At 26.9% G+C, this 24,644-nt stretch overlaps 1 protein-coding gene across 1 annotated transcript in view; it reads left to right on the forward strand.

The window, feature by feature from the left end:
- The window catches only part of Atg14 (autophagy related protein 14), a 51,657-nt gene that overhangs the window by 9,431 nt on the left and 17,582 nt on the right, over window positions 1-24,644 (forward strand). Inside the window, exons 3-8 of the mRNA XM_067267006.1 lie at window positions 750-792; window positions 3,854-3,935; window positions 16,996-17,233; window positions 19,314-19,489; window positions 22,043-22,193; window positions 22,267-22,443. Coding sequence (XP_067123107.1) covers window positions 750-792; window positions 3,854-3,935; window positions 16,996-17,233; window positions 19,314-19,489; window positions 22,043-22,193; window positions 22,267-22,443 — 867 coding nt within the window. The remainder of the gene's footprint in view (window positions 1-749; window positions 793-3,853; window positions 3,936-16,995; window positions 17,234-19,313; window positions 19,490-22,042; window positions 22,194-22,266; window positions 22,444-24,644) is intronic.

The following is a 24,644-nucleotide window of genomic DNA, read 5'->3' on the forward strand; positions in this document are numbered from 1 at the left end:
CTGCAATAACTTACCAATGACAAGCGGCAAGTAAATTTTATTAAATTGTATTTCTAGAGTTGTTTACTAAATCACAAGTTAAAACATTGAATATTACTAAGTTAACTAAAAGTTCAATTTTATTAGTTTTTAATAATGAATATAACTTTAATTTGAATGGACTGTATTTTATATTTATTTTTCAGTTCATTCATGTTATCATATTATGTTTGAAGTTTATATTACATTAATTGACAAATATTTATATTACTATTCCATGATAAATTGTTTTCTTTTAGTGTTATTTTCAAAAAAAATTCAAATGTTTTAAAATATAGGCCTATAAATGAACAGCAGTTAAAGTATTTAATTACAAATGAAATTGCAAATAATGATAATATTTTTATACAGAAAGTCATAAGATAAACATTACTGTTGTAACAATGTATAAAACATGACTTAATGCTTGTCAAGTTTATCAATTTGAAGCATTATCAGAGTATTTACAAAAAAAGAAAAGTAATTTAAATTTAATGAAAAATAATAAAAGAATATATGAGAAAAAAGGAAGAGAAGAAAGAAATGGTTTTTGGAAGTGACTATGTAAATAATTAAATGATGATGGAAATTTTTTGTACAGTTACATAAATCAACGTTTGTGACTACATTCATTACAATTTGGCCATCTGATACCTTGAAATTTAAAAAATTTAATTTTAAATATATTATTATTAATTTTTAATATTAATAGAGTTTTATTTTATATTTAGTTGCCAAGAACTATTTGAAAGAAAAAGACGACTTGATAATATGGTATGATCATTATTATTAAGTATTAAGTTTATTTAAAATTACAATATTTACTGAATTTTCATTCTTTTCAAATTCAATTTAACACACAGAATAAATATACTAATTTTTTGAATTTTTAAAATAAATGACTTGAATTAACATAAAAGTACCAAAAGTTTTAGGAAACATTTACATTTAATATAAAAATAATTGGATAAATATAAATTGAATATTTTGATTAATATATGTGGAAATTATATCAGTAAATTAACATTGTCTTTCTTTAAAATTCATTTCATTAATCAATACTCTTAACTACTGAGCTTGATTTAATGATCTTTTAACAAGAAATTAGATTATATAATCTCATTTCAGCACTATTTATTATTTCTAAATAACAGAAAACATAACTAATTTCGGTTTTGACATATCTTTAAAGTTAGAATAGTTTTGAGATTTTGTGATGATTCTTTGGATTTAGTTTGGTATACAACTTTATATTTTAATTTTAATGCTAAACCAACATTAAAAATGAAAAGGCAATCTTCTAATATTAAATTGTAATAATTTACTTAGCAAAATTTGATCTTTTTTACTTTATATTATTTGTATTTATTAAACTATATCCTTATATAATAAATTAGTAAAATATCAAAAATACTTCTTTTTTATTCATGTTTAAAATATTGTTTAACTAGCAGTCATTGCTTTGGCAAAAAAATAACAGCAGCAAAGATTAAGATTATTAGATTATTTCACACTTCTAACCCTTATATTATATTATATTATATTATTGGGTTTATATTTATAAAGGTTATCTTATGTAAGAGTTTATAAGTGCTCAATCTAACACATTTAAAAGTCTTTAAATTGTGTACAGTAGAGGAATAAAGAATTTTAAAATGTGTTAGATTGGTCACTTGGTGTGATAAACCCTTACATAAGATAACCTTTGTAGTTATATAAATCAAATACTGTAATATAACAAATATTAAAACAAAAACCATATAAAGAGTTTGATTATTTTAGCCTACAGTTGTTGTGTTTATCACAATACTCAGATACGAAATGGCACAATTTCATTGGTCAAGTAGACATCAACTGAAAATACGTTATTTTAAAGAAATTTAAGATATCATAGTTTTTCCTAACATTAACTCTAAGAAACTACCATATAGAGCAGAATATCAAATGGTAATCTGCCAACAAATCAAATTTCACAAAAAAAAACTGACCAAATGTATAAACTCAGAACCTTGAAAACCTCTTAAAACATATTTTGTGCTTGCCAGTAACCTTATATTATGTAATTTTTCTATTGAATGCTGCTGGTCCAATAGAAAGAAGGGACTATTGTAGAAGAGGATTGAAGTAATTTGACAAAAGTAATTGTTGACCTCCTCTTGGAAGAGAGAATGCTCAATGGCTACTAATTAATACCAGTCTACTATTATTATTTGAAAAGTGATTTGTTAGACAGGTTGTGATGGTCCTGCATATGACCGAAGTTGTCTGAAAGACTTCATATAAAACTTGTTTAAAAAAACCTCTTGTAAAAATGCTAGAATAATTGCTTTTATGTGATGATAGTGTTTAAATTTTGGCAAAAGATGTATAAACTATGTGGGAAGTATGTTCTCATAAATATTGCATTTATAGAAAAATTATTGGGCTGCAATTTGAAAAAATTGTAGACCTATTAATTCCAATTGTTGTCTATCTGTCCTTCCTTAATCTGAAGAAAGGAGTTAGATGAAAGTTGAGACCAGATGTGGAAAGCTTAGGGTTAAGGCCCAGATTAACTATATACAAATTTCCAGTTTGAAATGGAAGTTACGTTACTTCAATTTAAAGTTTTTCCCTGAATGGAGTTAGATATATGACTGATAGGATGCTATTGCTAACAGAAAAAGTATGTACAGGGGCATGTAAAAAAAAATGACCACAAAGTACAGTACAATTACGGTGAACTTTGATAAAAACATTACACTATCTAACTTCAAAGTACCATACATCACTCCCAAGATGAAATGTAATTTACATAAACACATGCTGATGAACGATGCAACAATGAAATGTGGCACTATGCAAACAAGGTTGAAAATAAAATAAACAGATGTAATTTTAACTTTAAATATTAATCTGATTTCTAATTTACAACTAAATAACATAAAATAAACAACTAGAAGTAGAAATTTCAGTTTTTGCAATTATACAAATGTGAAAATATGCTAATCATTTTCAATATCAAACACACATTACCAATCAGGGTTTAAATTCATGCCGATTTTATAAATTCATGGTCAATTTTTATAACTTTTACACAAACTTAAAGAAAAGGATAAGTTTACATTCAAATTAATTTTGTATATGATTTACCCTAAATTAGAGTCAATATTAAGATGTAAACGCGAATCGGATGTTGTCGATTGACTGCATCCCGCTAACCAAAGAGTAACCAAAATATGAATAACAATATTGTAAACTAGTAAATAAGATGTATATTTTGTTTATGAAAATATAAATTCATTTCTAATTTTTAAACAATTCAGTGGAATTAAGAAGTTAAACATTAATTTGAGTGTACTCTCCAATAGATAAATTTTATTTGAATAATATAACAAATTCTTAATTAACAAATATAACAAATTCTTAAGCAATTAATTAATAATTAGCTTAAAAAATACAAAATTATAAGAAAATTAAATGTTATATATCTAGTTATTTTACAATTATCTGTTTATACATATACAAAACAGCTATATTAAGTAGAAAGCATAACTTGCTTTAAGGTGCTTTGCTAATAAAGCTATTTCCAATTACAATACATTTATGTTTATTATTTTTAGTGCTTGTCTTGTTTTAAGGGAGATTTGGAAGTTTAGTAGTTCTAGATCTGGTTTTAGATGCAAAAGTGAAAATACTATTTCATTGTTTTTAGATCTTTATAAATAATTATATCATATATAAATATTTCTTTTAATTACTCCAAAAATGATCTAAAATTTAATTTTAATTAAAATATTATTTTACAAGAAATTTTTGAATACATTAAAATTTTTAATTTTATTTATGATTTCAGCAAACAGAAATTAATCATTACACACAAAAAACTAAGTTACTCAGATTAGCTATAAAGTCTGCTTCAGAAAAAGTTAACAAAGGTAAATTTTAATATGTGATTTATGAATTAATCTAAAATTTTCAATATATGTATATAATCTCATGTAATGTTTTTTAAAAATGAAATATAGACAAATATTATAAATAATTTATAAACAAATCATAAATTATTGGTTTATTATTAATTCAGACTTGTAAGAAAAATAAAAATGAACACTAAGTAAAATTTTGTGTAAATTTAGTTTTAACATTATAATATACAGGGAGTCCACTTAAACATCTATCAAAGGCAAAAGAGATTTTTTTCAGCATTGAATGAATGTATGTATCTGGTGCATGCTTGTTCTACTGCAAAAATAACCAAAGAAAATCAATTTAAGAGGACTTAACATAATATACAAATAATCTCTAACTGTAAAGGATAAAGACAGCATAGCAGAAAAGTAAGCTTTAATTTGTTTGATAACATCTTCAAAAAACTGCCTTTAGTGGCAATACGAAAACATACAGTTGAGCATGGATGACACACAGCATTCTTGATGTCATGTTTCAAAAGCCTATTGTATGCATTTCTCCAGTTTTTCAATATCTTGCAGCATTACCAGGTACACATTATATGCTGATGCTTTTTGGTGACCTCATAGGAAAAAAACCCAGAGGGAATCCAAAATCTGAAGACATGAAGTTTTGGGAATGTGGTGACCATGGAACAGGGTTGTGTTGTCCTGTTCAGCAGTTTTTAAATTACTCTGCTATCCTCTGATGTTTTTCTGTCTAGGAATGAGGTTGCATAATGTGCTAGCACCAAACTTGCCAATGATGTCATCAAGCCAATCATCCATCATTGTGTTTAGGATATTCATTTATTGGACACAGTTCAAAGTTCTGTCAGTGAATATAGGACCTAAAAGCTGCTCATCCAAATTCCAACCAGACATTTAAGGTAAGATACACTTATTGTTATGTATATCATGTGTTAATACACATGATATACATAATAATGGAGCATGCTCTGCTTAATAGTGCACATTGTGATGGCTATACACTCCATTCTGGGAAGAAGGGCTTCTTAGTCTATAAAATGTGCTGAAGAAGTTGTGAGTTATCAAGCTGTAACTTTAACCTATCCCATGTTGAAAGTTTTCTTCGTTGCGTGTGGCCACCATGTTGAATTTTTGTTGATGTTAAGCCTAACAAAAATTTTACGTTTTTAAAAAAATAATTGTGACTATTGTATCGTCCAAAATTATTTTTTTTATTTTTCACAAACCAAATAGATATATTAATAAATATAGAAACAGAATAAATTATATTTTGGAAGTTAGTTTTAGTATAAAAACTATAATGACTAGGGACATTTAGTTCCAAAAACGTACTGATACTGTAATGAGATACCTTGGGTCAAACACTTGAGGTCAGAGGTCATGACCCCAAGAATTGTTGGGAATAATGCAGGACAGGTTAACATCATATTACACCACTCAAATTGCTGTGTAGCATTATCTGCATGTTGTGCTGGTTGCAGATAGCAGCAGAATGGATGCATGTCATAGCAATGTAATGTCTGGTATATTTGTATCCACTGCAATCCACCACCTGACCTAACCTAATCAATGCTGGATAGATGTTTAAGTGGATACCCTGTATATGATATTTTTTATATTTTAAATAAACAATAATCAAGAATTATACAATAATCAAGAATTATACAATAATATAACTAACTTTCAGATTTTGTAGGTTTGGATCTAGTAGTTTCTTTATAATTGCTATTTTACACATATACAGATTGTTATTATTTTAGATTGTAATAAAAAATTTATAAAGGAATATCATCATTATTGAATGTACAATTTTTGATTTGTTATAATTAATATTAATCTTCTTATATTAAATGGATAATTCGTTTTAATAATTATTAAACATGTGCTGATTGTATTGCTTTTTTTGATGATGACACAAATTTATGTTTTTATTTATTCATTCTTATTCATAGTAGTAAAACTATATTAGTATTTAATATAGTGAATAAATTTATTATATTAAAATTTTAAAAATACTAATAAATTGTGTAATGCTTTAATTGAATATGATGATAAAAATGAAGTTTGGGTGTACGGCATAATGAATCATAGAATGAAATGTATATCAGTCTATTTCAATGCTATATATTGAAAATAATTTGAATCAGGATATAAAACGTTAGACTGCAAAATAATAATTTACATTATTAATTTACATTGTAGAGATTAAATTTTAAAGTATTCTATTTTGTTTTTCATCATTGTTCTTTTTTATTTATATACTTAATTCGAATTACAATGTTTGGCTTCTTAAGATTCTGAGCAAAATGAGGCCTATGATTGTATAATCCAGTTTCTAATACCTAAAAAAGTACTATATTTATGTATTTTATTGGTATTATTAAAAATTTCAAATTATATACAGTCGACTCCGCATAAGTCGACACCCCAAGGGAAAGTGAAAATGTGTCGAGTTATCCGATGTGACAACTAAAGCGAAGTTGGAAAAAAAACCACAAAACTACAATTAATAAAATACAGTAGTGCGTTATACAGTAGTATAGGCTTACAATACATTGTGTCCTCCATTTACAATTACTCTAGATGAAAAACTGAAAAATTTGTTTAGTGTTGTTTGTTTGTTTGTTTTGAGCACTTAACTGTCTCGACTTTCTTTTTCAACGATCACGAACGCCTTGAAAACATCATCTTTGCAATTGTCACTTGTTGGCAAGTAACATCTAAGGATTCTTAATGCCTCTAGTGTGAGAAAATGCAAAATTGGATTCTGGTGACATTGATGTAGATTGTATACTTTTTGTTTATCTGTTGTTATTTTATACATAAAAATACATAAAATGTTAAGGCATTTTTATTAATATGTGTATATATATATTAATAATAATAATAATATATTATTAAATATATTAATTATATATTAATAAATAAATTGACTCTCCTCTTGAAAAAAAACGAGTTTGCACCACACGTGTGGAGTGAATTCATTTTTTCAGGAGGGGGTGACAACTTATCGGAGTGTGGGACAGCAAAAGTATGTCGACTTATCCAGTGGTGACGAGTTAAATGGTGTCGAGTTAACCAGAGTTTTTTAACATTAATGCCTATGTAAGTCGGCCAGGACCACAGAAAAGTGACTACTTAACCAATGGTGTCGACTTATGCGGACTCGACAGTATATATATAGTTCTGTTGAATAGTTAGTTACTGGTCATTAATTTAATAAAATTAAACTTGCATTGTGACATTATTTGATCAAATGGTAAATTATACAGTAAAACCTGTGAAAGCCAGAACTTGACAGGACTATTTTGTTTTTCTTTGTCTCACAGATTTTCTGCCATCGACAGGATATAGTCTTGTGTACTACCACTTTAGTATTGCTTTCTGTTGCCTAAGCAAATGCCATGAAAATGTTTCTTCTTGAATTTTTGGGATTGTTGAAAAAAGTATTTTTTTATGATTTACACATGTTTATCATTTATTAGAGATGTCTGCATATATTGTAAAAATATATTTCATTACATATAAATAAATGGAAAAAATTCAGTTTTTTTATAAAACAATCTATTATCAATGGGCCCCAATCAGAACAATCTTTAATACAATGGTCCTCAGACAGAAAAATGTAAGTATAATGGGATAAATCAGTTTAATTTTGGATGATAAATCTAACTTTCTGCTCAGGTTTCTATAACAGTAATCACATCTTAGGAAATAAGTTTTTAATAGTAAATGAAAATTCTACATACACCTTAGACAGAACATAGGTATGGTAAGTGGAATTTTGTTCTTTTCTTTTTTCCCCCTTCATCAATCTCATAAAAATTAAATTCAGTTAATTCTATTTTATTTATTATTAGTATAGCTTTCTTCTTTCTTTTCTTCTTTACACTCATAATTTTCAGCAACTTTTAAAGTTTATATTTAATTTTTTTTTATATTACCAAAATATGCTTATTTTCTTCTTTATTTTTTTATTACAATAAAATTAATAACAATAAGTTTTTGGCTTTTGCATCTACACGTTCTTGTATTTGGGTTGCAATAGCCAAATTTATTTCATTCCATCCATGTCTGATAGGTTTCAGTTTTCAGAGAACATATGTTAGATTAATTTAATTATTTTTCTTAAAAATATTTGAAGGTTTCACCTCTGAAAGTTTTCCACCTTACTCAGGCTTTGGCTTTTGCAGATTTTACTGTATTTTACATTTGAATATCAAATTTGATTCTATCTGAATATTTAAATATGTATTATATTGTATTAAATTCCATATTGTATTTTCTTTAATATGTTTTTATGAAAAGTTTTTAGGATTTTACATATTCAGACAGTTTGTGTTTTGTTTGGTTATGACCAAAGTGAATGCAAAGTGCTATGTTATGTTAATTACATATCATAAATAAAATTTTAAAATTTGCTGACATTGTTTACAGAGTTTTAATAGAATAATAATTCTATCTTGAGGAAACCGTGTTTTGTATTTTCTTTTCTTTTCTTTCGAAGACACAATGTAGTGACGTAAACTTAAACACTGGGCGAATTTTTCATCCTTTTTATTCGGTTGGAACGCTTTTTTATTACATAACGCGTTTCGGGCCGATGCCCCTCTTCAGCCAACTAAACATTAAAAAGTAAGAGATGGCTATATACAAATATTTAAAATAAATACCGCGACAGCATACATAATTAGTTTTTAGAGGTTATTACCTTCTAAATCCTGGTGGTGAGAGCTTGTATACCATTAAAAGCTGGTCCGTACCTCATTCGGTAGTTTAGACGGATGTGAATAGTCCAAGGGTACGAATCTTTATAAAATTCCATAAAAAAGTTTAGTATCAGTCTGTAGAAGTATATTGGGTTATTCTTCACAGATCGTATTCGTGAAACCATACCTGAGATTCGTCTATCGGTGTGTTGTCTAGCGCTGATCTCGTACTCCTCCACCTCAACTGCGGAGTACGATCTGTTTCTAATTTGCATATATCTGGTCGAGCATCAGCAGGGGAAATATTCCTTTTAATAGGTTTCTTTTCCAATAAAATTATTCGGGGACCTGGCGGTGATTTTTTAGAACTCATCAGTACACAGCATGTGGCCATTGCTATTTTTTCCACTTTTAATATTTTTAATATCTGTCGCTATGCAAATGACGTAACATCAGATCTTAAAACAGTTTTTTATTTTATAATATACTTTATAGTAGTTTAATCCAATTTTCATTAATTTTTATGCTTAGATTAGTATTTATACAGGTCTTATTTTTATTTTTAATGATTTCTACACTTTCTTTGAATTTCCTGTTGTATGTCTTCTTTTCTCTATGTAGAATGCTTGTTTTAGTATCATCGATTTTACAGTTATTTAACACACAATGGTCATGGAATACTGAGTTTAGTCTGTTGTACTTTAAATCGGCTATATGTTCTTTCACTCTTATTTTGAGTTTTCGTTTTGTTTCTCCTATATAGAAGTTGGTATTTTCGCAAGTACATGGTATCTTATAAACTATGTTTTTCATATCGTCTTTTTTTATCTTCTGTTTCGTTTTTCTTTGTTTGGCTTTAAGTCTAGATAACAAGTTTACGTATTTTGGAGCAAGTTTTATATTATTTTTCCTCATATCTATGTCGATTTCTTCATAAAGGTTCCTAATGTATGGGAAGCTGGCATATTTTGGTTTCGATTCGGTTTTTTTATCTTTTATTTTTGTTTGGTTATTAGTAATTTTATTTTCCCATTTATGAATCAGTCTGGTTGGGTACCTGTCTAGGGCAAACTTTTTCTTCAATTCGATGATGTGTTTGAGTTTATTAGTTTCTTTACTACTTCTATTCTGTATTTTTCGGTATTCCATGTTAAAGAATAAACCGAAAAATACAGAATAGAAGTAGTAAAGAAACTAATAAACTCAAACACATCATCGAATTGAAGAAAAAGTTTGCCCTAGACAGGTACCCAACCAGACTGATTCATAAATGGGAAAATAAAATTACTAATAACCAAACAAAAATAAAAGATAAAAAAACCGAATCGAAACCAAAATATGCCAGCTTCCCATACATTAGGAACCTTTATGAAGAAATCGACATAGATATGAGGAAAAATAATATAAAACTTGCTCCAAAATACGTAAACTTGTTATCTAGACTTAAAGCCAAACAAAGAAAAACGAAACAGAAGATAAAAAAAGACGATATGAAAAACATAGTTTATAAGATACCATGTACTTGCGAAAATACCAACTTCTATATAGGAGAAACAAAACGAAAACTCAAAATAAGAGTGAAAGAACATATAGCCGATTTAAAGTACAACAGACTAAACTCAGTATTCCATGACCATTGTGTGTTAAATAACTGTAAAATCGATGATACTAAAACAAGCATTCTACATAGAGAAAAGAAGACATACAACAGGAAATTCAAAGAAAGTGTAGAAATCATTAAAAATAAAAATAAGACCTGTATAAATACTAATCTAAGCATAAAAATTAATGAAAATTGGATTAAACTACTATAAAGTATATTATAAAATAAAAAACTGTTTTAAGATCTGATGTTACGTCATTTGCATAGCGACAGATATTAAAAATATTAAAAGTGGAAAAAATAGCAATGGCCACATGCTGTGTACTGATGAGTTCTAAAAAATCACCGCCAGGTCCCCGAATAATTTTATTGGAAAAGAAACCTATTAAAAGGAATATTCCCCTGCTGATGCTCGACCAGATATATGCAAATTAGAAACAGATCGTACTCCGCAGTTGAGGTGGAGGAGTACGAGATCAGCGCTAGACAACACACCGATAGACGAATCTCAGGTATGGTTTCACGAATACGATCTGTGAAGAATAACCCAATATACTTCTACAGACTGATACTAAACTTTTTTATGGAATTTTATAAAGATTCGTACCCTTGGACTATTCACATCCGTCTAAACTACCGAATGAGGTACGGACCAGCTTTTAATGGTATACAAGCTCTCACCACCAGGATTTAGAAGGTAATAACCTCTAAAAACTAATTATGTATGCTGTCGCGGTATTTATTTTAAATATTTGTATATAGCCATCTCTTACTTTTTAATGTTTAGTTGGCTGAAGAGGGGCATCGGCCCGAAACGCGTTATGTAATAAAAAGCGTTCCAACCGAATAAAAAGGATGAAAAATTCGCCCAGTGTTTAAGTTTACGTCACTACATTGTGTCTTCGAAAGAAAAGAATAATAATTGTTTGTTTATATATAACTTTTTGGTTTATTAATATTTAAAGAAATAAATTGATTTACATTCTGTCAAATAAATATTGGAAATTGTTAAATAAAATACAAATTATTGCTTTAATCATTCAAATTTATTTTGTTGTCTTCAAAATAGACCCCATTTGATGCAATACATGTCTGCCAATGAATAAATCCAGCCATCAAAACACTTCTTATAAGTACAGTACTTTCTGGTATGGCTTACAGCTCCCTCTGCAAATTTTGTTTTATTTCTTCAATTGACTCAAAGTGTTTTCCGTGAAGTGGTAATTTGAGTATGGGGAAGAGGAAAAAGTCACACAGGGCCATATTTGGTGAATGCAGTACAGAGTTCAAACTGCTACTTGCTACACCTCAAAAATTTTCAACTATTGTTTCTACCTCCACTTACCTTTAGCCATATTGTATGACAATACTGTGTTACTGTAAGCATGCATAAGTCTCTAATGGCATTTTTTTGGGGGGGTTGACACCTTTCAGTTTTAATTTTCAGCCAACAGTTTTGACAACATGATTTGAATCAGCCACTTTGCAACATTGTCTGCTCTTTGTGTTATTACAGTTCAGGTGCTGTACCAAGCAGGACAAAATCATTCCACTTAAGCTGTGGTCACACCATGTGATTTTCGCACACCAACCGCAACTGCAACCACAACGGCTGTTCTCATTAACTAGCAAACCCTGTCGAAAACCGGCACGATTGTAACCATAACTAGAAACAAAACGTTTGTTCTACTCATACCGATTGCAAATGCTCATCCAATCAGCAAACATTTATTTGCTGTCATATGGTGGCAACATTGAAAATACTGTAGTTAGAAAATAATGGCAATAAGCAAGATGATGGATAGTTTAACAGAATCGAGATTAATTGAGCTAATTCAGTCTCGTGAATGCCCGTGGGATTTTAATTCTTTGTTTTATTGAAGAAAGGATAAAAGAGCGCAGGCATAGCGCGAGATAAGTGAAAGTCTCAGCATTGATTATAAATACCATTTTTAGATTTCTGGATCTAAAATGTTGATTGTTTTTAGTTTGGTAATGACAATATTGTTTTAAATGGATTTTTATTTTTTTATAATTTGATAAAATAGATTTTGTTTATTGCTTCATTATTTTATCAATACATAAAAAATCCATTTGTACTCTTACATACTCAAATTATTTTTTATATCTTGTATTGAAAAACTTTGCTAAAAAGAATAAAGCACTTTTTATTAAAAATTAATATAAACAATTCAAAAACATAATAATTTGTTTTAAAAATTATTTTTTATTTCTTGATATTTTAATAAGGAATATATATAATGTGTAATTTTGTGAGAAACTTTTTGTATATATTAATGTTGCATAAATTTGTTAAATCAATTTCTGAGGTAATAGTTTTACTTTACATGTCAATTACTAAATATTTTAATAGTATTTTTCTGTTCTATATGTGTTGTTTTGGTGACTTATTTGGTTCCAATTAAATTTTAATAGTTGTATAATACAAAATAAAAATTGCATTTATATATATTGTAATAAATTGATTTATAACCAAGCTAGAGAAGAACAAATTTTATAAACCAAATATATTTAGTGGCATAGTGACAACATGAGAGTTTTTAATCAAATTTATTGACTGAGTAGATATTATGTATCTCTCTATCTATCTAATAAACAGCAGTTCTTCAGTTTTATTCTAATCTTGTTCTTGGTAAACACTGTTGCACTCGTCAAAGGTTAGTTAATAAAAAAAACAAGTGTTTTTATTTTATATTTGTTTTTAAGTTACTATAATAGACAAAATAATTTTGTGTTTGTCTACTGTATTAATTACTTAAAAGATAATAATAAAGATAATGTGTTTATATATATGTATATATAAATGGCTAGAATGAACAATAGAGGATATGTTCTTCATAGATGAGGTCTTTTGTTTTAAGAAAGGATTTTCTTTAAATGAGCATAAGTTTAATAATTATTTGTTATACTAATTAGGTAGGAAGATGAAATTTTACTAATTTACATGAAAATGAATTTTGAAGTAAAAATATTTTTTTGTATTTTTCGTTTATTCATGAAATTAACTTCTATTTACAAAATGTATTTCAAAAAATTCATTTGTTTTATCTGTCTATGAAAGTTTGAATCTGGTGTATTAATGTGGACTAAAAAATTTAATAACCTAATATACTGTGAACATCAGTGAAATTATTATCTGTAGTAATTTTTTTTTATTAAGAATCTGAATTAAGTTAAATTTTAATCATTTATTTTGTTATAATTGAGTTTATATATATATAAAATCATCCTTTTATGGAAGTGGATATCAGGCATTTGATATATATTTATTATATGTATGTCTGATTATACACATTATACATTAACATGTAATGTATATATTGTATATATCATGATTACAATCACACACAAACTTATCCATTTGTCAGATTCCTTCAGACATATTCCTTTTACGTCTGCCGCTTTCTCTTTTAACACATTATCTCACATTTCTTGTGTTCATAATCTTTCATTCCTTCAAATGCTCATCCACTTGCTCTAACTAGGATTTCCTTGGCAGTCCTTATATAGGAATCCTGTACTTTTAATTCATTTTCAAATTATTTGAGTCTTTCTTTAATTTAATAGCTTCATCTTAAAAGAATTTAAATACAACATTTGTCTATTTTCCAGATTAATTTTATTTATTCAATGCTTTCAGAAGTATTCTTATTTTTGATTTTGAATTATAATGGTTTTAGATTTGCAATACTTAATAATTTTCAGTTTTTCACAAGAGAATACTATATTTTCCTAAGTTTAATATTTATTCTTTTGAATACATTTTATTTTTATTGATAATTATTGCATTTTAATTTGTAGGTTTTGCATTTATTGTGTTAAGGTATTGTAGATAGCTGCATTAAATTTTAATATTTAAAAAAAAAAAAAATTGTACCAATATTAGCATTTGCTAACTGTTAAATTGGGAATTTTCATGTATATTTCTTTCTTAATTATTATTGCTTTAACATGGAATGACTTCTACAACATATTAATATGCAAAAATAAACTCAATTATTTTTGAGTTTTGATTAGTAATCTTCAGAGGATATGTTTTTTACAGTTATACTTTGAACATTTTAGAATACCAATATAAATTAACCATATTGAAAATGTATCTGTAAAAAATTAATTCTGAAGATGAGTAATTTAGCAACAGCTTTTTACATTTATTTGTTGTTAATGTGTTTTAAAATCATTCTATGAAAAGTTAGATAATTGAATATGTTTAGATAGATAATAAAATGTTTCTGTATAACTTATTTTCATATTTGTTTGTTATAATAATAAATAAGAGTGTCATCATTTTCTGTCATGCAAATCTTTGTTTTTCTGTCATGTTGATTTGCAGACAGAAATAAGAATAATACATTTCTGTGTTGGAAATATACTTCTTTAGAATGGAAATTTTTAGAATATTATTTAAATTGTAATATTGCAATTACAAATAAATTAATAATGAAGTAAATATCCTTATTATCAGCTTTCTACCTCATAAATACAGGATATCTGAAAAGTTATTATGCAGTGAGAAATTTGTAATGATATTAAAGTTATACATATGGCATTGCATATGGGACTAGTAAGTTCTCCATTCAGTAACAGTTACATACAGTATTGACAACTTACAGATCTTTTATGCAATACCATATGTGTAACTTTAATATCATTACAAATTTGTCACTGCATGGTAACTTTTCAGTCACCTTGTATGTTAAATTATAAAATTTAACATAGTTAAAATTCTCATGTCTTTAGAACTAAATAAAATTTCATGAACAAAATCAATATTAATAATATTTCACTATAATAATTCTTATCTATTTAACTATGCAAATGTACTGTACAATCAGTAAGTCAGTTTGTCTTAATCAATATTTAAAGATTTATTTCTTACCAATTTTTGGGCTGCAATTTCAAAAAATTATAGACCTATAAAATCCCACTGTAGTCCATCTGTCCTTTCTTAATCTCAGGAATGGAGTTGGATGGATGAAGGCCGAAATCAGATATGGAAAGCCTAAGGGCAGGAGACTAGATTAACTATATGCAAACTTCTGATACAAACCAGAAGTCATGTTATTTCAATTCAAAAATTTTCCCTGAAAGGAGTTAGATAGATGGCCAGCATGACTCGATTGCTAAAGGAAAAGTATGATGTATAGGGGCAAGACACTACTATTTTGAAGGTGAAGAGCATATATTTTAAATTAAATAAATTAAAAATGATTAAAAATTGCAGCCCAGCATTGTGATGATGTCACAATAAATATTTACTTGTTGTTTGTATATTGCTATCATAAGTTTTGAAATAGACATTTCTGATAAAGCAAATTCACATTTCTTACATTTATTGAATGGAACAAATTTATGAATACAAATGTTTATTCGATTTTATAAAAATTGCAGGTTTGAGTCTTGTTCTAAGCAGTTTTTTAAAAATTTATCTGAATTCTGTTGTTATTAATAGATGGAAATTAATTGCAAAATATTCATTAATTCAAAATAATGCAAAATATTCAAATCGTTAATTTAATTTACTTCCTTATAGCCCTATAATAAAAATCCAGTGTTTGTTTAGCTTGTTTGTATATTAATACTATATTCATATTTTGTTCATTTATTTTATTAATGCTTATATCTAATACATTTTACAGATTAAGACAGACAAAATACAGCAGTTTTAAACAAAAAATTTTCAACAAAACTTAGCATTTGAATGTTTATTTCTGAAGAGATTATAGAAACATTAGGCAAGACAGAGTTTTTATCAAGAAATAATAATTTAAAAAAAATCTTTCTTCATTTAATTATAAACAAAACTAAATAGTGAATTTTAAAATCAAACAAAATTAGAATTTAATATTCCAGTTTAATATATGATTAGTATGTTTGATTTAAAAGTGTGTATTGAATTACCTTTCTTTAATATTGCAAAGCTCACAAAATAAAGAATTTTTGTACAAAATGAAAAAAGTGATATATTTCATATGATACTGCTGTTAACAAAATACTGTGTGTGTAATTTTCTTAAACTCTCATAATACACAAAATTATTGTAAACCAAAAACTTAGCCTTTTGATTCTTTTTATACTAGTTTGTTTTCCTGTATTAACTGCAACAGTGCTTAGCCAAAAACTAGCTTGGTTATACAGCTTTACAAATCCATGTTTATATGGATTTTTTCATTTATTTTAGTGGCCTGAAGTTTAATTGGAGCCAAATGAGTCATCTTGCATGTTGCAAAATATGACTGATATCTGATCAACCAACTTATCCTCAATCCAAAAGGGTTGAGTACAGGTGAATTACTTTATCTGTAAATTTGTCTCTTTAGTTAACTAATAGATATTTTAAAATATATATAAAATTGCAACTAATTATTTATTTTTATTGGGATTTAATATTTATATTTTAATTAGAAGAATATTTACATATACATGAAAACATATCTTAATGTGTTTGTTAATAATAAAACAAACTTTTTAAATGTGATTTGCAGTTGCTGTGTAATAAGTTTGTATCAAGTATTTTTTTGTTTTCAGATGTTTTAAATTTTATTTCAGAAAAGATGATTATTATATATTTGTTTCAATGAAAATAATTGTATTATAATTATTTTCTTTAACGTATAAATATTTAATAATAATACTTGAATATATATTTTTGTATAATACAATTATATAAAAATTTTAAATTAAAAAAATTATATAAATTATAATCATTCCAATTTTTTTACAGAAAGAATAGAATTAACGGAAGTTTATGATAAAGAAAAAATATATCAAGATGATAAAGATACACATTTTGATAAACTTAAAAAAATAAAACATTACATTAAAGAATACCAGAATAATCTGGAGAAACAAAAAGAGCTTCTTATAATGAGACATAATGAATTAAAACAGATTGTGAGAGAGAATGTAGAACTATTAATTACATATATATTTCCTATAAATGAAGTACACTCTTCACAAAGGTACTGTAAAATTAAATTTATATTTTTATGTTTGTTTAATTGCATTTAAAAAATTAAAATGACAATTTTTTTCTCAAAATATATTATTTTTGATCTTTAGATTTTCATCAACATTATTTGTTTATTAATGAGTATTTTTAAAAATAAGAATATATTGTAATATAATATATATTTATATATTGTTATTATTATATAATGAATGAAAAAATTTATATAGTTCATTATATAATGAATTGCAACAAATGAAAAAAAAAAAAAAACACAATTGTTTAAAAATTGAATGTTGTTGATATTGATTAAAAATCAATAAGTCATCTTTTATTTACAGATTATTAAAATTTATTTTTTAAACATAATTTGTAAATAATGATTAAAATACTGAATTAAATATTAATCTAAATCACAAAGCATTGATCTCATTTTTAAAAAATGATTCTGGGTTTTGGTTATGAGTATTATAAAAAACTTTAATATCGGAACTTAGAAATATTTACACAAATATTCACTTTTTATTTTCTATAGTATGTTAGGTTTTTACTTTTTTCGTAATGCATAATACAGAGGAAATGATGTAATGACCTTAACAGTATTGTATACATAACATTAGAATATCAAATTCAATGACTGGTAAAGTGTCAGCCAAAGCTCTAGGGATCTGAAATCAAATATGGACAGGTCAAACTCTCCCAGGAATTTTTGGTTTATCTCACATATATTGGGCCTTGTCCTTTACTATCTAGCTGCTACTGTGTACTTGGCTGAACCCACAGTGGGCTTGATAAAAAGGCTCTCTTGGTGTCCACAGGACAAAAAGAATAAAAAAAAAAATAATAATCAGATTTATCTTTGAATGATCGAACATCTTGGTCTGCAGTGTCATTATTCAAGAACCATATTTGGCGCACAAACTAGATTTTAGCTACTGTTGACATATGTTATACAAGGTGTCCCAAAAGTAGTAAAACTATATGATTCGTTGATTATTAAACAGTTTCTTGCATTAAAGTAGAAATTATAAAATTTCATAATAACTTTACGTGTGTGAGTACCTTTCAGATGTCAACAGTGATGAATTTGAGACATCATCATTTTTGTAACTTTCTTCAAAGTTTCTTATGAGATAGCATGAATTACAATGTGAATGTTGTCCTTGAGAACAGCAATAGTTCTTGGTTTATTCACATAGACCCTTCCTTTGAAGACTCCATAGGAAAATCAATTCAGGAAAATCAGTTCTGGCAATCTCAGAGAGCATACGATGTTTCCATTCCTTAACATCACATGATTTGGAAACATCGTTTGAAGCAATATAATTGTCTGCTAGACACTGGCATTGCTTCAAGATTTATGTTTTATCTCCAAAGTCACAGAACAATCTGCAACACAAAACAAAGACATAATTAGATAACTTTTATTTTTATCCTTATTTCAAATAACTTTACTATTTTTGGGATAACCTGTGTATGCATATTAATGTTAATAATATTACTTTTATATTAAAATATAAAAGACTTTTTTATAGTTCATAATGTACAGTAAAATTTTTTCCAATATCAGAACTATTGAATTATGAATGTTTTAATTATTTAAAGTAAATTATAAACAATTTATGAAAAAATATTAATTTAAATATTTAGAGATGATTAATGTTGAAATTATTTTATAACCTCTTGATTTAGAATTATAATTAGTAAATAATGTATAAAGTCATTTTCTTATCAATTTTGTAAGTATATAAGTAATTAAAAAAGTAATAAAAATTAATAAATATGATTTAGAGGGATTAAATACTATGATTAATTTATTTAGTTGTTAAAAAATGTTTGAACAGTACATCTGTTATTTTATCTAAATGATATTTAAAAATTGGGAAAATAAATTTTTTTAAATATATATGCTTGCTTGTATATAACAATCTAAATATAAAAAATTTTATATAAAAAAATAGCCTAGTCATACTTTTGAACAATTGAAATTTTATGCATTATTTAAATATAACAAAAATTTTAATATTTTTATACATTTAAAGAAATTTATACTGCAGTAATTGTATTCATAAATATTATAAAATATTTTTCAGCAATGAATCTAATGAAAAAGCTATCAGTGAATTAGCTGAAGCAAAACAAACCAATTATGTTAAAGGGCATTGGGTATCTGCGCAGAGTTCAAATGTTTCAAATGAATCCCAATTTAGTATTGTAGTAGAACCATTTCTACGTGGTGATGGTGATTACAGTGCATATCCAAATTGGAGTGAGTAACAAATATATATATATATATATAAAAAAGAGTATTACATTTAAAAATATATTCCTTACTATTGTTATTTATTATTTATTTATTTTAGTTTAAATGAGCAATAACATTTACTAACTTAATAATTATGTGTCTAATATATAGTATTTTTATAAATTTTTTCATTAACCAATACTAAATTTTCAATTAGAACTTAAAAAGCTTAAATACATATAATGAAAGATTTCAGTTAAAAATCAAAGAATTATTATTATTATTATTATTATTATTATTTTTATTTTTTTTTTGTGGTTAAGAATGAATTCAAGAAAACAACTTTTAATCTAATATATATTAGATACAACCACTCAAAAACTGGGTAAACTTGATACAAACTACTAAAAACCAAATAACCAGCAGAAAAATTTGGGAAGTGCTAATGTTTTTGCCCAGTCGAATGGGCATCCTCAGGAAAACTAATCCCACAGCAGTTGAAACAATGGGATTGCCATACATATATGAAAAAGGGAGGTAAGGGAGGAGAGAGGAAGAAGAGAAGAAAATAAGTTTACAGTTCAAAAAAAGACTTCCATGATGTGGGGAAGGTGTCTACATTGCAAAAGTTAATAGTGGTATTTTTGCAGATGGCTTTATAAATCTCAATTTGCTCTAGATGTCTGAGAAAGAGATGCTGGGAAGAGCTACATATGGAGGCATGCACGATTGAAATCCAAACCAATGTTGGGGTCAGAGGCAAAGATAGCTAGCACAGTGCTGACTGATCCTTTCAGGATGGAATTCTGATGTTCTTTGAGATGGGTGTTTAAAGGGTGCATTATAGCATCTATATATTCTAAGTTTCAGTGGGATCTGTGATCAGTAATGGAGATAGTGTAGATGCCTGGTTGGAGGTGCATGTTGGGATGGTCTTTAGTGTTGTGAAGGAGGGTGAAAACCGAGGGACTTCTATGGAAGGTTTAATGAAAATTATTGTTCATGGATATTTATTTGTACAGTGTGGCTAGTCTTCTGTTGTACGTGACAATCTTGTAAAGTGTGTCCTGGGTGTGAATGTTCAGCATGGTGGAGGAAAGATTGGACCCAGGACACACTTTACAAGATTGTCACATACAACAGAAGACTAGCCACACTGTACAAATAAATATCCATGAACAATAATTTTTATTAAACCTTCCATAGAAGTCCCTCGGTTTTCACCCTCCTTCACAACACTAAAGACCATCCCAACATGCACCTCCAACCAGGCATCTACACTATCTCCATTACTGATCACAGATCCCACTGAAACTTAGAATATATAGATGCTATAATGCACCCTTTAAACACCCATCTCAAAGAACATCAGAATTCCATCCTGAAAGGATCAGTCAGCACTGTGCTAGCTATCTTTGCCTCTGACCCCAACATTGGTTTGGATTTCAATCGTGCATGCCTCCATATGTAGCTCTTCCCAGCATCTCTTTCTCAGACATCTAGAGCAAATTGAGATTTATAAAGCCATCTGCAAAAATACCACTATTAACTTTTGCAATGTAGACACCTTCCCCACATCATGGAAGTCTTTTTTTGAACTGTAAACTTATTTTCTTCTCTTCTTCCTCTCTCCTCCCTTACCTCCCTTTTTCATATATGTATGGCAATCCCATTGTTTCAACTGCTGTGGGATTAGTTTTCCTGAGGATGCCCATTCGACTGGGCAAAAACATTAGCACTTCCCAAATTTTTCTGCTGGTTATTTGGTTTTTTGTGGCTTTGTATCAATACATATCAGGTTTGAGTGCACTCAAAACCATAACTATTGCAAATTAGACATACTATATTACTGATTAAGCTGTTTAGACTTCCCAAGCAAGGTGTTTGCCCATTTTCCCAACACATGACTCATTTGATTCATTCTGATAGTGTTTCCCACCTTTAAATTTAAATTTTCTGAGTTATTTAATTCCTTCCTTCTATTATGCAATGCAGATATGCTGACATCAATCTATAAATGTTTGTTGTGGAGAATATCAGAATACTATCTAAGCATAAAACTAGGAAAATATTGTTTTAAAAGTTTAAAGACCAAGAAATTCAATGAAATATAGTCACTGAAGATAAAGCAGTATTTTTTAAATGATATTCATGGGAAACATGTAATCAATTGTACTGTCTGTCTGTAAGAGAGTCAGAGCATACACAAGATGTTTTTCTTTAAGCAAACACTTAGACAATTAAGGTAAAAATAATTACTAGTCCTATTACTGTATTGAGATTAGATATTTTATCTGTGAAGTACAGATTTTTAACAGAATAAACTATTAGTAATTAAATGCAAACAAATTTTACATTTATTACAATTATTTTCAGAACAAAATTAATAACAACTGCATACTTTAAAATTGTTTTATTTTAATCTTTTGGGAAATATATTTGAGAAGTTTTTAAATTAAATTTTAAATAGTATTTATTTATAGTTTTTGATAAGCAAAATATTAGTTTTAAATTATAAGATAAAAGTTAGAATAATTGATGAAATATTTTAAAAATTATATTTTATTGCATTATCAGTTAGAGAACATAAAGATTCACCTACAATTGGAGAAATTGAACAAAGAAACCCAGCTTATAATATAATTGCTGCATTAACGTATACAACACAATTAGTTTCCATTTTATCTTACTATCTAGATATACGTCTGCCAAAAAATTTAAGTTATAGGTAAGAGATACTTTTTGAAAATAATTTAATGTATGTTGTTGTTGTTATATAATTATTTTTTTCTTTTTTTAAGTGAATTCTGTGGTCATGAATTATCTGAACAACAGTTTTTTCATAAAGTGGCAAAGCTGAATGCAAATGTAGTTCATCTTTGTGTTTCTCAGAATGTTAAACCTGAACTACTACATCCAAAAGAAACAATTTTAAATTTATTATTATTGTTGAATCCAAAGATAAGTGATTTGGGAAGGTAAGATTAATGCAGTATTTATGCAATTAAAATAAAATTATTTTTTTTTTGGTATAAGACATAAATGAAAAAAAATTGAGTTGTATGCTAAGGGATGAAAGTTGTTGCAAACACAAAAATGTTGAATTCATCAAAAATAAATGCAATAAGTTAAATCATATATTTTAAGCTAAAAAATAAGAATATTTGAAAATAATAATTTTAGTAATATGTGGTTATGCAACAGCAAAAGATTGACGTTGCTAATCAATTTGAAAAATTATTTAATAAAATTAATTACCCATATAATACTTTACATTATTCTCTTATACTTTATTGCATATAGTACTTGTGTGAAGAAAACAAAAAATATATAAATTAATCTCTTGATAATTCAATCTATATCTGCATAGAATTAGGCTTTTAACAGAATTCTTATATTTAATGAAATTTTCCAAAATTCTGAGGATAGTAACATTCATTTTAATAATGGCATTCCTAAAATTATTAAAGCTTTTATTAAGTTATGAGCTTTGCTTTGCTTTAATGGAGTATATGAACAATAGTTTCATAACTTTCAAGTACCTTTGAGTTCTCACTCATCTTCAGGAAAGCAAAATGTGAATTCTGTTATGGGAATCTAAATAGTGCTAAGAAATTTGAATACAAAATAAAATAAAATGAGATGATATTTTAATGGGATCTATGGCAGTTAGCTAACATGTGTTAGCCACTTTCAAGGTCTTGCAAAGTTGTATGAATCTCTATGGTTGATCTAGGGTGCAGAATATTTTCAGGACCCAAAGTTTTCCTGAAAACTACTGCACACTAGCTCACAAAATAAAACAATTCATTAACAAATTAATAATTAGTACTATGTAGTTTAAAAAATTCAAATTAAATCATAATGAAGTAGTTCTACCATATAATTTGCCATGCAACACTAAACTCATAAATTTAGGTATAATTTTTTTAAATTAAAGAGTGCTTTAATTATGAAAATAAAGTAGTATGTAAATATTATAGAGAGTACATACAATTATAAACTTCATGTAATACAGAAATTAATCAGAAAGTAAATTTGAAGTTTTTTTCATTTCATAATAAATCTATTAAAATACAGTCAAACCTGTTTTTATGCAGTGGATAGAGACCGCATAAAAAAAGTCTCACATAGAAAATAACTTGTTTTAAAATCGTAGTCTTAGTTTCTAAGGAAATTACCTTCCTCTTCGCTTTGTTTTTGCCCTTATTCATTTTCAGGGATTATGTCTAAACATAAAATAAAAATCCTAAAATTTTATTTCTAAATAGAAAAAATAATACAGTACATTTACCTTCAATTTACACTTTGAAATGAATCTTATCTTAATGGTCCAGGAATGTGTGAAAGCACTTTGAAGGTTTAATTAACGTAATTAAAACACATGTAGAATTTATTGACAACAGATGTCAGCACTTGACTGCATCGTCTTGTCTATTGTCTGTTTTACATATTTTTGTCCAGGTGATGTTTTGTTGACTTAAAAAATAAATTATTTCATTTTTTGCATATTTATGCAATAATATTACTATAATAAGTTCATTTATGCTATAATAAGTTTATTTAGCTATAATAAGTCAATGTGAGACATGACAAAATGCATGAGACTAGTTGCCAACTATACCACACAAATAAAAAATTGCACAAAAAAAGACCGCACAAAAACAAGTTTGACTGTATATATAAAAAATAAAAGAAAATAATATGTATAAAATTATGATAAAATTTCTATTTAGCTATATAATCAAGACAATTCATAAAAAGTTTTTAATACAGTTTACTAATTTGCAAATTTTTCATGTGGAGGAATGAGTGACTATTTTAATTTTAATGAGCATGAAATTTTATTCATTAAATAATGTTGAAAAGTGTTTTGAAATAAAAATGGATTTTTTTTTTGTTCTTTTTTAAGCCATTTCAGTTTTGTTTTTTCATAAAAATCAAAACCATGATTCTGTAACTGAGACTGACTCATCCCTACTGCAAGTAAGAAGCAATGTAATGAATTACTGAACTGATTAGAAGTGAAGTAAGCAATGTTTCAATTCCACTTTTAAAATACAAGATCCCTATATTTTGGTGAATTTCCCCAATTAATGTCTATAGGCTTAGCTGAGACTACTACATTTTAGTTGAGGTTTTTGTAGCTATTGCCATATTATTAATTTTATACTGCAGA

Source organism: Centruroides vittatus, unplaced genomic scaffold, assembly GCF_030686945.1.
Source record: "Centruroides vittatus isolate TY-2023 unplaced genomic scaffold, ASM3068694v2 contig_290, whole genome shotgun sequence".
Lineage (NCBI taxonomy): Eukaryota > Metazoa > Arthropoda > Arachnida > Scorpiones > Buthidae > Centruroides > Centruroides vittatus.